Below are 14,853 nucleotides of genomic sequence, written 5' to 3'. Positions count from 1 at the left end.
CTTGGTTTTTCTTTTCATCATTCTGAAAGTGATTGAAATCATTACAAGATTTAGGAACAGGAAAAATCTCTAAAAACTTGTGGTTTTCAAACAAAAAGTTTGATCTTAGAGTTTTACAATTAATAAGTAATTATCATAATTAATTATTAATAAGTAATTAATAATTAATAATAATCTTATGAAGCATATCGATAATGTAATCAAACCAATAAATCATTAAAACAACTCACTAATTAAAAAAAGTATACAAATATGAATCTCAAGATGAGGTATTCATTTTTATTATGACATATTGAATATCACATTGGCCTAATAAGATTTTATGATCATATTTTTCAATTAGAACTCTTAAACCTTGAGATAAACTGATCATTTTCTGTTTAGAAAATTCATCATATAAGAATCTAACAGGGTTTCGACCTGGATTACTTTATTTCTCATTAAAAGCTGAATAGGAACATGCCATATACGACTATAATACATATACCAATAATGTGCTATGGATATTCACAGTTTCATCTTAATGTAACAAGTACATGAAAAAATGGTGATGATTCAACACTTGAAAAATATGACTTTGACCATGAAAATTTAAAAAAAAAAAAAAAAAGACAGGCTCACATGTTAAATATTCTGAGCACTCACATTTGTAAATTAATATGATGACCCATTTGTTCTAATAATGAGAAGCATAAGTTTTTAATACAAAGATATATTCCGACCTTTGCTAGAGAGTGACACATTTTACTAGAGTGACACTTTTTTACTAGACCACAACTGAGACCTCAGCAACAATTAAACAAATAATAAAATAAAAAGACACAATTTTTTTTTTTAAAATAATGTGTAACAAAATTATACGAATGCACCAAAAGGGTTATTTCATCGGCTAACCATCAAAACCAAAGTCTGAATTTTTTTAATTGGAAGGGCTTTGTTTGATTTAGACTAAATATTTGTTAACATATGTCTCTTCTGGTAAAACCAACTATGTCTTTGTTTCAACTAGAACTATGTGGTTTTGCCAGGAGATGCCTCACGTAGAGAAATATTCCATCTAAATCAAACAAACCATCAAATTTTAAAAGTCAGACATTGTAGATTTTAATAGCGAGCAGACAATATAACAAAAGATTCAGGACACTATGAGAAGGATTGTTTAAATAATGAGTCTGGACAAGTTTTGAGCAAAACAAATTAAAAAATATATTACATAAACACTTAGAACAACATTGTAAATCATCTATATTTTTAAAAAAGTGAATAAATATAAATTTAATTATCTAACTGTACAGTTCACAAAACAATTTATTGATAATACATACATTTTTATTTAACGAATACCCTAAATTAAAAATATTTGAAAACATCTTTATTTAAATACAATTGTCTTTTATCATACTTCTTTAGAAAATAATTTGAACATTGGAAATTTTTTTAGTCAAACAAACAACAAGCGTCATTTTAGAAAATAATTTATGCAAATTTTTGCAGCCTTTTTTTCATTTACAAATTCCAACAATCATAATATTATGTAAAAACTATACACTTCCCTGCTTATGGAAGACTAAGTTAACAAGGAACATGATACTTAAATAAAATTAACTTCATTAAAAGGATTAATCAATCTTAAAGTTTGAAATATAAATAATCATTTTAAACCCAAGGATGAAATTCTGAAATGCATTGTTATATGGTGTTGGTTTCACCTTTCCATGAGACAAGCTTGGCTATCCGTGAGCATTTCACTCACAAATCAGTTTTTTGACAATATTCTAATGATTTGAGTTACATTAATGCCTTAATATATATTACATACAAGTACTAATGGGTATGCATCTAATAAGATAACAAAGAAATGATTTTGGATAGTATAATTAAGAGTAACAATATTAAATGCTGAATGAACAAATGAGTGTTTTACATAAATCCAAGAATTGTTTGAAAAAAAATTGCTTCTTCATATGAATAAAAATAGTAAAAAATACACATATCTTTAGAATTACCCTATTAGCTTTTTGCTCAGATCTCTTGTTTTCTATACTAAAACATTGTTAAGTACAAGCCAGATTAATATCCTAACTTGAAAACTAAATTTCTCCTTTTATATATCTACAAAACAGAAATTAAAAAATGCCAATAAAAATAGCATAAAGAAAAAACGTGTGAATGGATTTTTTCTCCAAATGAGATTTAAATGTTCATGGTACTAACAATGCCAGGTTAGGGTAATAATAGCGCTTTTCACATTGTAGCCTGATATCATTTATATTAAAAACAATGCATTATTTGCCATCTTAGCTAGTAATTTAAGAAAATAATATTTGTTTAAAAGCCTAAAAAGTATCCAGATTAAAACAACAAAAATCCTTTTTATAAAAGTTTTTATTGTGATGTTTTGACCAAACTAAAGTAAAATATCTACACTAATATATAAAGCTAAAACGTACGTTTGCTTAGGCTAATTTCAAGAACTACCTGTCCAATTTGGAAAATTCTTTATGCGATAGACTGTTGAAAAAAGCTTTAGAATATAAAGTAACTAAGATCTGTAGAAAAGGAGTAGTAACAATATAATTGAACATTATAAGAACACAAGAAATAATGATTTAATAATAGTATTTTATGACTATTCAATGCAATTCAAATCAATTTTATACATACTTAAATCAACAAATAAATAAAAAGTATAAGAGATTAAAACCACCTTCGAGACAGTAATTTGATTTTGATTGAATCATCTGCCGAATTTTCTTTTGCAATTCATAATTACTGGTTTCTAATCCAACTCTAATTACATAACTGATTCCTTTATTATCAATAATCAAACAACTAAAAATTTGTTTGATTATCAGTAACTAGGACAAGTAGAAAGGTACTAAAAAGTCATCTTCTAAAAAATCCTGAATAGTACAAGCTGCCAATCATTTTCCAAACGGTGCCTTAAATAGAGGCAGGGAAATTATTAAATGGTGTTATATGATCAATATACAAATTGAATTCACAATGAAATCTGACATTAGTTTTAGAATAATAAATCTTTACATTTAATTTATTATATATTGTAAATTAAAAAATGATAACACCCAAATAAAATTCTTAAAAATAAATTTATGACTTTTTTGAAATAATAATAAAATGAACAATATTTGGCAATCATAGAAAAGGTACATATTTTAATCAAATATTTAAAACTTGATTTTATATTTTATTTTTTTAGCAATTCTTATATTAAATTCAAAACTGGATTCAATTTTTTTTAATATGCATTTGTTATTCCCAAAGAAAGTGAGTAGGTAAACTATGAATTACTACTAGACCGGTAAGATTTTGAAATTAGTCGTCACTTGACTAATGCATTAGTCTGTCACCAATTCTCGTAAACATCAGGCACATATTAGTACCCATAAAAAATAAATATCAATAATCAATACAAACTTGGTGCTATATTTTTTATTTTTGTATGGCGAATCTACCAGATCTGCAGCGATAAAAATCCTCAAATGATCAGATAATCAACCAAATCAAACTATTAATGCTGATGTTTATAATGGACAGCTTAGTCGTTAAAACTTAAAATTGATTAAAAAAACACCTACAATTGGTGAATATCAAAAAAGCGTTGTTCATCATGATAAAGTTGGATGGCATATAGCTAAAACAAATTTGCAAAAAATTAGTGAAATTAATTAGGAGCTTTTATCTCATCCTGCTTTCTCCCAGGATATTGCCCCAAGTGATTATCACAATTTGTACCTTTAAAATTTTTTACTAGGGAAAAAGTTAAATTCTAAACAGGATGTTCAAAATTATTTTCAAGATTTTTTGCATCAAAACCATAGTCTTACAGTAGTAATGGAATTAAAAAACCTTCCTGTGAGATACATCATTGATTAAAATGTTAAATTTTGTTTTATTCACAATATTTAAAAATTTCTTTCACTAACTTTTGTTCTGACCTGTAGAGCCATGAAGTTTAGAAAAATTCTTTAAATAATTTAAGGAAGAAACAGCTTTCTACATCATCAAGTAAAACATGTATCAAGAAATAAATAAACTCATCTATGATACAGAATTCCTCTTCAACAGAATGCACATTTTTTCTGTAGTTTTTGAATCTTCATTCATCCCTTCTTCTCTAATCTCTAAAGCAATATTAGAATTTGCAGATTATTTTTACCTGCTAATGATTGGTTGCCTGCTTCCATGTCTAATTTTCAACATGATATTAAGACCTTCACGAGCCAATAAATCTAAGTAATGTAAGTATAAGTCATGGCAAGTTTGATCAACAGACTGCTCTAATTAAAACCACAAATTAGTATGGTTTTATTCCTCAGCCAAATCAACCAAAGTAAACTGCCTCATCTATATCTAAATAAACAGATTTTAAAATTATTTTAGGTTTATATTTACCAATCAAACCACTTTATTTTGGTGTGATGTCTTTAATAACTAGCAAGTAAATTCCTGATTGAAGTGAAGTAAATTTCCTCAACACTATTTAACTCCTAAACACAACCATACCAATGAAAAATTATAACTGAAGGAAACTGATTTTTTAAAATTTACTTCTTTAGCTGTATTCTAAGTTCCCATGAAAGTGGGTAAGTATCAAGTGAACGGTAAAAATGAAATTAGTTTCAATTTAACTTTAATTAATCTTAAGAATATAATAATTGACATTATTAAAATTAAAAATTATACTTGTGGTTTATTTCACTGACTTCCTACAAGTTACCAGTAGAGCTATTTTTTAATCAGATTAATTTTTTTAAACATACTAATTGCCATAATGAAAAATTTGATTAAACTACTTAGTTCAAAAAAATAATTTAAAAAAGTTAGAACAATCCAAAACATTATAACATTTAACATTAAAAAGCTAATTTTCTCCTCTAACTTCCAACCAGTGGTTTTATGATTTATTTATCATTCTATTTCGTATTAGCAGTTTAGATTACATTAAAAACTGAAATATTATAGGACAACTTGTAGTGCAATCACAAATTAACTTTACTGAAATGCCCTTTAAAAAAGTTAATAACATTTTCAAGGTTATTTAAAACATATTGGCTCCCAAAATCATTAAAAATTTATACAATAGAATTGTAACAAGCTAAGACAGAATACACACTCATATTAGTGTAGGTGTATTGAATAAATATTAAAATTTAAGTAAACTATATAATGCAACAAACAAACCAACAATATCAAAATAAAACAAATTTTAAAACATTTTTTTTTTTTGTATAATTTTATAAATGCAAATAATAGTTTAATACTTGTATAAAAAATCCCAAAATTTGTTATCACTATTATACACAACCTTAAGCCAAATTGAAATTTGCTATGGAATGTTTAGTATATAAATATTAAACTGTATCACATAAAATGTCAGTTTTGAAGCTGACATCAATATAATATGAATGAATGAAATACAATTTATTAATTACTAAATAATTAACTAGTAATTTTTTACTTAAGTACTTTGTTTATAAGTACTTTAAATTTAAGCATGGGTCTATTTTCTTACAAAATTATTTATTCACATTGAAATTCAATAAATACAACCAGTATAAAAACTGGTATTTCAATAACCACTTGATAGATCAAGAAGCTGATTACTACTATTCCACAGTTACTATTTTCTAAAAACCTCAATATTAATAACTGGCGAGATCATGCTTAATGCTTTTCAGAAATATATTTTATTAATAAAATTGGAAGAACTGTATAAAATCAAGGATATTTTCACAAATTAATACAATAATTTAACATCTATTAATATTTTATAAACACTATGCTGAAAATTTGACATTTCATGTGATACAACAAGAAAGCGTATAACTATATCTTTCATAAAGATATTATAATTTAGTATTCTTTATTTATAAAAGATAAATAAAGAATAAAATTTAGTAAGAATAAAAGATAAACAAGACATTTAATTAATAACATATTGTAAACATTGAAGAGATTATGTTTAGGATATGATATAATGTATTTTCAGGAACATAGCTATTCTTGATGTTATAAAATTAAAAAATTATAATTTTTTTTTAAATATTTCTTTTCTTTTCTTTTCTAAGGAGATTTGCCTCAACACTAAGTATCTGCATGCCTTAAATTTCATAAATGTATTATTTTTTTTCTCTTTCTCTGTCTACAAGTTATAAAAATATATTTTTAAAAAAATTCTCCCTTTTAATCTATTGTCGAAAGAATATTTTATTTTATAACATTATATTCTTCATAAAACTAACAATGTGAAATGTCTAGGTCAGCTGACTTATTAAAAAATATAAATATTTTCCTCAAGAAAATAAAGTTCTAGACATCATACATTAAATAGTATCACAATTCATTATATCATCACAAGATCACAAAAGGAAATAGTAAGAAAAGAGCATTTTATACTATGTCAGGAACTCCCACGACCATATCTGGGTTTGTGCATTGTTGCAGGGAAAAACTTTAACTGGCTTTCCAGACCACGTATCTCCAGAATCTAAACAAAGACTTGAGTCGACATGCATGAGAGCTTTGTTCTGAAAATCAATAAGCCAGCATTATTATACGATAGTAATATATACAAAACTAATAAACAATAATATCTAAGATAACAAATAAATGGTGTTTTTACTTATATAAAATATGAAGCAAGACCAGAAAGTAAGTTTACAAAATTTTTGTTTAAAAAAAATTACCGGATATTGTACTTATATATGTTACTAATTTTCCCACGTAATTGCCTTCCCCTTCTATACATGTTATAATTTGTGGCACAAGCTTTTTGATGATCTCTTTTGTGTTCTTCAAGACCACTTGTTTTACCTCATCGGTTCAAAAATGTTTTCGACCCATGGTTGAAGGAGTCTTTGGGAAGGTTAAAAGATGGAAATTGAAAGGCTTCAAGTCAGGAGTTTCATCACCAGTCAGGAAGTTCTCACCTTCCAATTCAAATCGCTCAATGAACTTGCAAGTGCTAATGATCCAATTCAATTAGTGCTGATCTGTCGGTTGTTTTGGAACAAATCTTGAGGACAGTTTTCAACATCCCAGCATATCTGTAATTGTTTTATATAACAAAGATCTGGAAATTTGCGGAAACATCAGAGAAATTTCATTCAGTGTCATTTGGCAGTCTTCATGAAAGTTTCCTCAATGTTTTGCATTAAAGCATTGGTCACACTGAAGGTTTTCCATTTCTATGTTCATCATAAATACTCTTTCTTCCTTCATTAAACTCATGACACTACATAAACATATTTGTTCGGTTTATAGTACCTTCGCCATAAACATTTTTGATCCGTGCAAAATTTCAGTCAGTGTTTTTTCTTCTGCAGGATGGAATCTTATGACAGCATGCACCTCGCTCTTGGTGGAATTTCTCACAGCAACGGACACTACAAGAATTCAGTAGTCATAAAGATTTTTGGTACTCAAGTGTATAATCAAAAATATGTTGATAAAAGTTATTCAACAATAAATATCCACATCCGAGGCTGGTTTGTCATAAAAATTTTTAATCTTTCTCCCTAGCATTATTTACAACCAAAATCAATTTTATTTTAGAATAAGCTCTCTCAAACCGACTTTAATCACAGTAAATGTAACAAAAATTATTGATATCTTTCTCCTTTATCCCCACAAATTTAACCCATCAGCACAAGTCATGGTGCTAATAAACAAAAAACTTGATTGATGGTTGAGGAAATAATCTAAATCTATAATAAGAACAGGATAATTAGTGCTCTGAATAGTGGAAAGAATCCTTTCTAATTAGGAAGAGATCAAGAATTTCATGGAAAGATTTTTTTTTTCACCATTGGTGACAAACAATTGATATCACAGAATTTTTTAAAAAATAGAAAGAAAATTTTTAAGTAAACTCAATTTTTTTTTTTTTTTTCCCTACACCACAGGAAGTGGGCTATTATGCCATTTTCCCTCTCGCAGCCCAATACAATTTGACTCTTCCTCTTAGTTGGTCCGCATCTTGCTCAAAATCCTCCAGACCAACACACGCCAAAAGATGGTCCCCATCCATGTCCCCCATGTTGCATAGAGGACATTCCGGGGAATCTACGATGCCAATTCGATGGAGGTGTTTTTGGAGCAGATCATGTCCTGTTCCTAGCCGAAAACAGGCCACTCTCTCAGCTCTGCTAAGATTGCCGGGGATTCGTTTATCCTTTTCCAGTAGGCTCTCCCACTTCTTTCCTTCCGCTTTCCGAGTAAACTCAATTGACCTGATAAACAATTACTATTGTCCAAGAAATAAGTACAAATATAGAAATCATAAAAATATGCTTCTTTTCCAAATACACCCTCCATTAAGCCAACTTAAATATTTTCATAATTTGGATCAGTTAAAAATAATGTCTAAAAACTTTTGCCAAAATCACAGTTGAAAAAATTATAGGTTACAGTTAAAAAAAAAATGATTTCATTGTAAAAGAAAATATTATTCTAGGAATTATTTTAGAAATGGTATTTCTTACTGATGTGTAAGTCCATTTTTGATTATGGCCTCCATGACACCTGTACATTTCAACTTCCATCTTGGCAGTACTGACTTCAGCACACATAAACTCTCTTCTCAATTCACCAATATTGCTTAGTGAAAAAAACTAAAATAGAAAATAAGTACTTATATAATTTCAAGAAAAAAATTGGCAAGAAGAAATATGAAAAGCAATAACAACAATTATATATCTGTGCCCACCATTAAGAAGTTGATAATACATTACCTAATTAGCTAGACTTATCAACTTCTTCATGATAGGAATGGATAAATCCAAACTGGTAAACTAGTTAATAAATACATTATAGCATACATAATTAATAAGATTTTAGGAAACTATAAATCTTGAGAGGTTGTAATATAAAAAAAAATAGAATTAACATTGAAATATAATTTAAGTTTTACTTAGCAGTTAATCATATTGCCCATCATGTCAAATACTGTGTATCCTATTCTACTGCGTAAATAGTGAAGATTATCCACATATTATATAATAATCAGCACTTAGCTAATAAACTTCATTTTACAGCTAACTCAGTTTAACATAATTTACTCAACTGGTAATACATACAGCAGCAGCTATATATTAGCTTCCACCTAATAAAATATACCATAAGAAACCCTTACTTTACTTTACTTTCTATAAAAAATGGGTTATCGAAGGCTTCCTAAATGGGATTTTGGAAATTTGCAATGATAATAATAAATTGAATTCCTTAATTGAACATGTGGTGACATTTTCTGCTCAGTTTGATCCATAAACAAATTCATAAGACATCATTGGATTGAAAAATTTGGGCTAACGATCTTTTTCAGGAAAGAATTCAAGGAGGTTTTGAAAATCCATGGTATTTGATTTCTAGGCTACCCTAAAGTCTTTAAGATATTGTTCGTCCCAATCAATAAAACTTTCTAATTTCCTTTAAATAACAACAGAAAGAAAACATTGAAAAAATGCTCCAGTATCTAAATATTATATTATATCTAAAAAAATATTTAATAAAAAAATAAAGAAAAAGCCATATTTTCTCTCTCAAGACTCACGTGTAAATACTTTTCAGCATTTTTAGCAACAAAACACAGGTTATAACTGAACAAACTGAATGAACGAAAGACGTACTTGACTATGTTGTTAAGGTTAACAACCATTTAATACAACCACACTAGTTTTGCTTGTTTGTAGCTACTTCTACTGCAACAAATGATGGTGTTTTTAGCAAATTAAGAAAATATAAAATCATACCTAAGAAATAGAATAGTTAATGATCGGTTAGATAATCTGATGTTATTCAAGTTTGAAAGTTCAAAATTATGAGAGATAGTTGACCGTGGATGATGAATGAGGAGAAGATGGTTGGGGTTGCGGTAAATGAAAAACACAAATAAGTACGATTAACTTATTTGTGTTTTTCATTGACCGCACCCCCAACCATCTTCTCCTCATTGAAAGTTCAAAATTAGACTGACTTTTAGAGCAATGAGCTAGCTTAGAGAAAAGAATAATTGGATAACATAATAATAATAAATTGGATAACGACAGAGCTATGAGATTAAATAGCCTGCCTACAGAGCTATTCAAACATGTTGGTGGAAAAATAATAAGATCTTTGGACAACCTTCTCATAGAGATGGCAGAGAGAGGAATTACCCAATGAGTAGTAAAATACTATCATTACTCCAGTATAAAAAAAAGGAGACATCCTAGAATGCTTTATCGTGGAGTTTCAATGACTTTGACAGCCTACAAATATTTTCAAGGTTTCTATTCCAGAGACTAGTAACCATTGCTTGGAAGACAATAAGGCAGCTATCAAATAGGACTCATAAAAAAGAAATCTGCCTTTCTCAAACTTGCAATGAGAGACTGCACTGTAAATAAAATAAAGGCTAAGTATATAAATGTGAATAGTATAGCCAGAAGTCAGCAAGGACATCACAAATCAATAAGAACAACAAAAATTCATAATTTTTTAAAGGTTATTATATTAAAAATATCTTATAAATGCTGTTTTATGAAGGAAACTTTTTCCAGCAAATTGGGAAATTAAGTAAAAATTATTAGGAAATTGGGTCAAAATTTTGGATTTTGCATCCTTTACTCTAGGAAAACAAATTATAATAAAAAAATTAATAGATACTAACTTGGCTCATATAAAGTTCATTGTGACAAGAATAGACACCTAAGAGATGTTTTTCTTCTTCAGAGTTTTGCAAATTGTCAAGGCACAACTGATTGGAACGTGTCATAACCTGGAAATTTAAAACATTAAGGAATATTGAACAAAATACATTAAGAAGTAAACAGTAATAAGCAATTTTACACTTATAGTATTACACTTACCCTTCCATATGCCTTAACATTCTCATCAAGTACAAACTTAGTCTTGTAAATATTAGTTAAGTACCATTTAAAATCTTTACAATTCAATTTTTTTCTTAGTTCAATCCTTCCAGTAATATTTCCAATATCTATATCCTACAGGAAACAGAAATAAAATTTTCAAATTTAATTAAATCTACTAAATATAGATTATAACTTCTAGTAAGTCTGGTCATTTCAGACACAGGGGGATATCTACAGGTTACAACCCCATTCTAACCATGGTGTAGGAGGAGAAATGTAATATGCTCTTTTTGAGTAAATAGTATATTTTGATGTATAAAGGATTTTTAATATGTTTTATTTTATGTATCATTTTAAGATTGTTAATTTGTTTTGTTTATCCAAAAAGCAAGCTAACCAATTTTTATTGTCTATAATAACTTCATGATTCAAAACAAAACCAAGATGGCGGTATGTATTCTTCAGTCAACAAGTCCATTGAATCAAGGCCATGTTGAGCAGATTCAAATATCATAAAAACTATTTTAACTCGTCCCCTCAAAATTGAAAATACAGTAAATTAAAGGAAAAATAGCAATCAAGAAATAGTGCTAATGAATAATATTCAGAAAGTAAATCATTTGGAAAAATCCCTAACTGTTGTGCGACAATCGATGTTTACATGTAACCTCGAGGCAGGTTTTGGTTTTGGAGGGGTCATTCGTGTCTGGGGCGCCGAAGAGAAAGGATGTTTTCAGGATGAGGAGGTCCTCATAAATTTCTGTCAAGAAGGAAGCCATTTTGGACGCTAGGACAGAACAAAAGAAAAAGGAAGATACCAGGAATCATCAAAAGGAAGATCGTGAACTTGGTTAGTTTTGTTATACATAAAAATAGATACATACATATATTTTAATTTAATTAATTGTAATTATTGTAAATGCCTGTTTCTGATTGCCTAGCAACAACACGCCCTGAGATTAAGAGTCTTTTTATATAATAAAATTATATTATCCATTAAGTAGTAAAGTTCTTAATTTGAGCCCAAATTATTTTTTATATTTGAAAAAAGTCATAAAACAAGCAAAAATTCTTTTTTATTTTATCTTAAATAATTTTAAATTATTACAATATATATATATAGACAAGCTCCGCAAATAGATCAGTCTTTGAGAGTACTTCAAGCGTTTCATTTCACATTCCTTTCTCTCCTATTATTTTGGGTTTCACTTCAGTAAAAGATAACTGGTGCCGAAACCCAGGAACTTTAGATACCGGAGTAATTTTCAGTCTAAAAGAAATTTTTTTTTTCATAATTCTCCTTGAATTATGAGCAGTAACGGAATAGTGAGAAGAGCAGTTCTGAACCTGGAGAATATGAATTAAAACATCCAACCTCAAGCAGCAGGCAACCCACCTCCGCAGGAGATTCAACCACTACCAGAAGTCTCTTTAGCACAATTTCATGCCACGACGCTAGAATGGATTAAGGTCCGTACGGCAACTGCCCAGGACCTGAGGAAGGCGGTGTCTGACCTAGAAAAATTCACCGGAGAGACCGGAGAATTAAATCATTTATAAAAGGGTGTGATCGCCTAATGGGGCGAATCGAAGTGAAGATGTCAGAGGATCTACTGGACAGCGAGGATGCAAAAGCACTGAAAGCAGCAGTAGTCTGTCGAGTAAAAAGAAGTATCCTAAATCAGATTCAGGCAGATGAAGAGACCCCCTGGCAGGTCATTAAAGAAAGATGAAAGAAGGTTTTCGGAGGAGGATGGTGGACCCCAAAGGAGGATATATTCATGATGATCAGAGAAACGAAGAAACCGAGACAGTCTAATGGGCAGTATGCCGCAGAACTCCTGGCAAGCTATAACAGAATTCAAGATAAACTCAGCGAGATGATGGAGACAATCCAAGTACAGAGTCGGATGTAATTCCTATCCATGGTACTGAAGATTCAGTTGGCAAAAGAACTGGGAAAGAAGGAGGGAACGCTAAGAGACCGCTCGTTTGTGGAATGTGCTCAAGATTTTACAGAGACAAGCGCTAGGGAGATAGAGGCCCCAATGGAAGTAGAAGAGCCGGGGTAGACCCGGATAGAATATCAAAGGCCAAGAAATATGTCTAACCCTTGGAGAAGGAGAGAGCACAGAGGAGGTAGAAGAGAGAGAGAACTAGTAACCAGGAAAATAGAGCGTCCCAAACGAGATCCAGAAATAATGGTCGGCGAGAGGACCGCAAGTGTCATGGTAGCGGGAAGGTGGGGCAGAAGGACATATAGCCCGACAGTGTCCTTATATGTATCGGGGGAGAGAGCAGAATCAGGCTGAACTCATAGAGATAAACGCACAGAGATTAGGGAGGAGGAAAATCTCACGAAGGCGAGTGAAGCCACAGAATTGTCCGAGACTTAGAGAAACAGTTTACGCTCACAACAGATGGAAGTGAGTAGACACTAGGAGCGGTGATGGCAAAGGAAACTGAAGAGGGAGAGCGTCCTGTAGCTTATGCCAGTCGGCGCCTCACCGAAGCGGAAACCAGATACAGTGCCTTAGAACGGGAACTTCTTGGAATCGTGTGGTCAGTGAAGCATTTACGGCCCTATGTGTTTAGAAGGTGTTTTAGGGTCCATACTGATCATAGAACGTTGCAGTGGGTAGGAAAATTGAAAATCATCCGCCCGCATCACCAGATGGAAAGATGCCTCAACCAGTATAATATGGACATCACATACAAGCCTGGTAAAGACAATGTTGTTCCTGACTGGCTCTCAAGGGCAATAATGGTCAATGCGATTGATGATGATCAGGGAGAACCATCTGGACATGCTAGACAGTTCTTGAGAGAGTGGACCCCGGAAGAAGAACAACAACCAGGTACAGAAGAAGCAGAAAACAGAGGAGAGACATCTGAAGATGAAGACTCAACTGTGGAAAGACCAGCCGAGATGGAAGAAATTGATGAAATCATTAATGATAAACGTCGGAAAATCATTTGGAAAAGTAGAACCTCGGGGCTACTGAAGATGTAGCATAAAAAATACGGCAGCAGTAATATTGTGACTATATGGTCCCAGCCCAGTCTCAGGGAGAACCAAATCTGCAGAGCACTAAAGGATGCATCGAAGGCCAGAGAAACCCATCATCTATACGTAGGAAATGCAGTGCTGTGGGACAAAATTTGGCGTCTTTGGTGGACGGAACAGATTGGGGTCGACCGTTTGTTTATACATAGTACAATGATGGCAAAAACTCTCCATGACACAAAACGCCAAAAGGAGGTGACCCTCGCATATCACCAGGGGAAGACCAACCATAGAGAGCTGAACGAAACACTCCAGGCATAGAGTGCTGTCGATACTTCTGGTGGGGTATGAAGCGCACAATTCAAGAAACCATCGGTAGTTGTGACATATGCCTGACTGCGAAATATGACAGACACCCACCTCAAGCGATCCAGGAGGAGACGCTCACTGCAGAAGCACCACTTAGTGATCTTCAAGCGGATTCGTTTATGTGGAAGGGATACAAATAGGTCACAGTAATAGACGTATTAAGCAAACTAGCTATGGCGTACCCAGTGAAAGAGAGGTCAGCTGAAGCGGTGTTAAGAGCCCTACACACATGGTTCCAGTTTTACGGCGTACCGGACAGAATCTCATCAGAGTGGAAGAGAGTTTGATGACGTGATCTATGGTGACGTCAGCCAGCTGGGTCCTGAGAAAGGTGGGAGGTGGCAGATCCGTTCCTTCCAATTGATAAGACCAGTCGGGTTCTGACTTGGTGTCGCTACTTCTCTTTTCAATAAACTTCAAAATCCATGCCCGATTTACATGAAATGCAGCTACGGCCTGAGTCAGCTATTACTTTGATGTTAGCTGATCAAATGTATATAAAGAGATGTACCGAACTCAATGAAGCCAGTATTTTGCAGCAGTCCAAGCGAGTCAGATCTTCTTCCTTTTACTCTTTTTTTTAAGTTTTGCTTTTGGCGATAC

The 14,853-nt window shown here is 31.3% G+C and overlaps 1 protein-coding gene across 2 annotated transcripts in view; it reads right to left on the bottom strand.

The window, feature by feature from the left end:
* Positions 1 to 6,281: 6,281 nt before the first annotated feature.
* Positions 6,282 to 14,853, bottom strand: part of Pgant1 (Polypeptide N-Acetylgalactosaminyltransferase 1) — a 49,091-nt gene continuing 40,519 nt past the window's right edge. For both annotated transcript variants that reach the window (XM_014427299.3, XM_014427300.3), the window contains exons 8-11: positions 10,872 to 11,006; positions 10,673 to 10,780; positions 8,508 to 8,636; positions 6,282 to 6,551 (exon numbers count right to left, since the gene is read on the bottom strand). In XM_014427299.3, the coding sequence (XP_014282785.1) occupies positions 6,420 to 6,551; positions 8,508 to 8,636; positions 10,673 to 10,780; positions 10,872 to 11,006 (504 nt within the window). In that variant the 3' untranslated portion in view covers positions 6,282 to 6,419. The remainder of the gene's footprint in view (positions 6,552 to 8,507; positions 8,637 to 10,672; positions 10,781 to 10,871; positions 11,007 to 14,853) is intronic.

The sequence above is a fragment of the Halyomorpha halys genome, unplaced genomic scaffold (assembly GCF_000696795.3).
Source record: "Halyomorpha halys isolate HHAL.00 unplaced genomic scaffold, Hhal_1.1 Scaffold629.1, whole genome shotgun sequence".
Classification (NCBI taxonomy): domain Eukaryota; kingdom Metazoa; phylum Arthropoda; class Insecta; order Hemiptera; family Pentatomidae; genus Halyomorpha; species Halyomorpha halys.
This window is presented reverse-complemented; position numbering and strand designations above follow the sequence as displayed.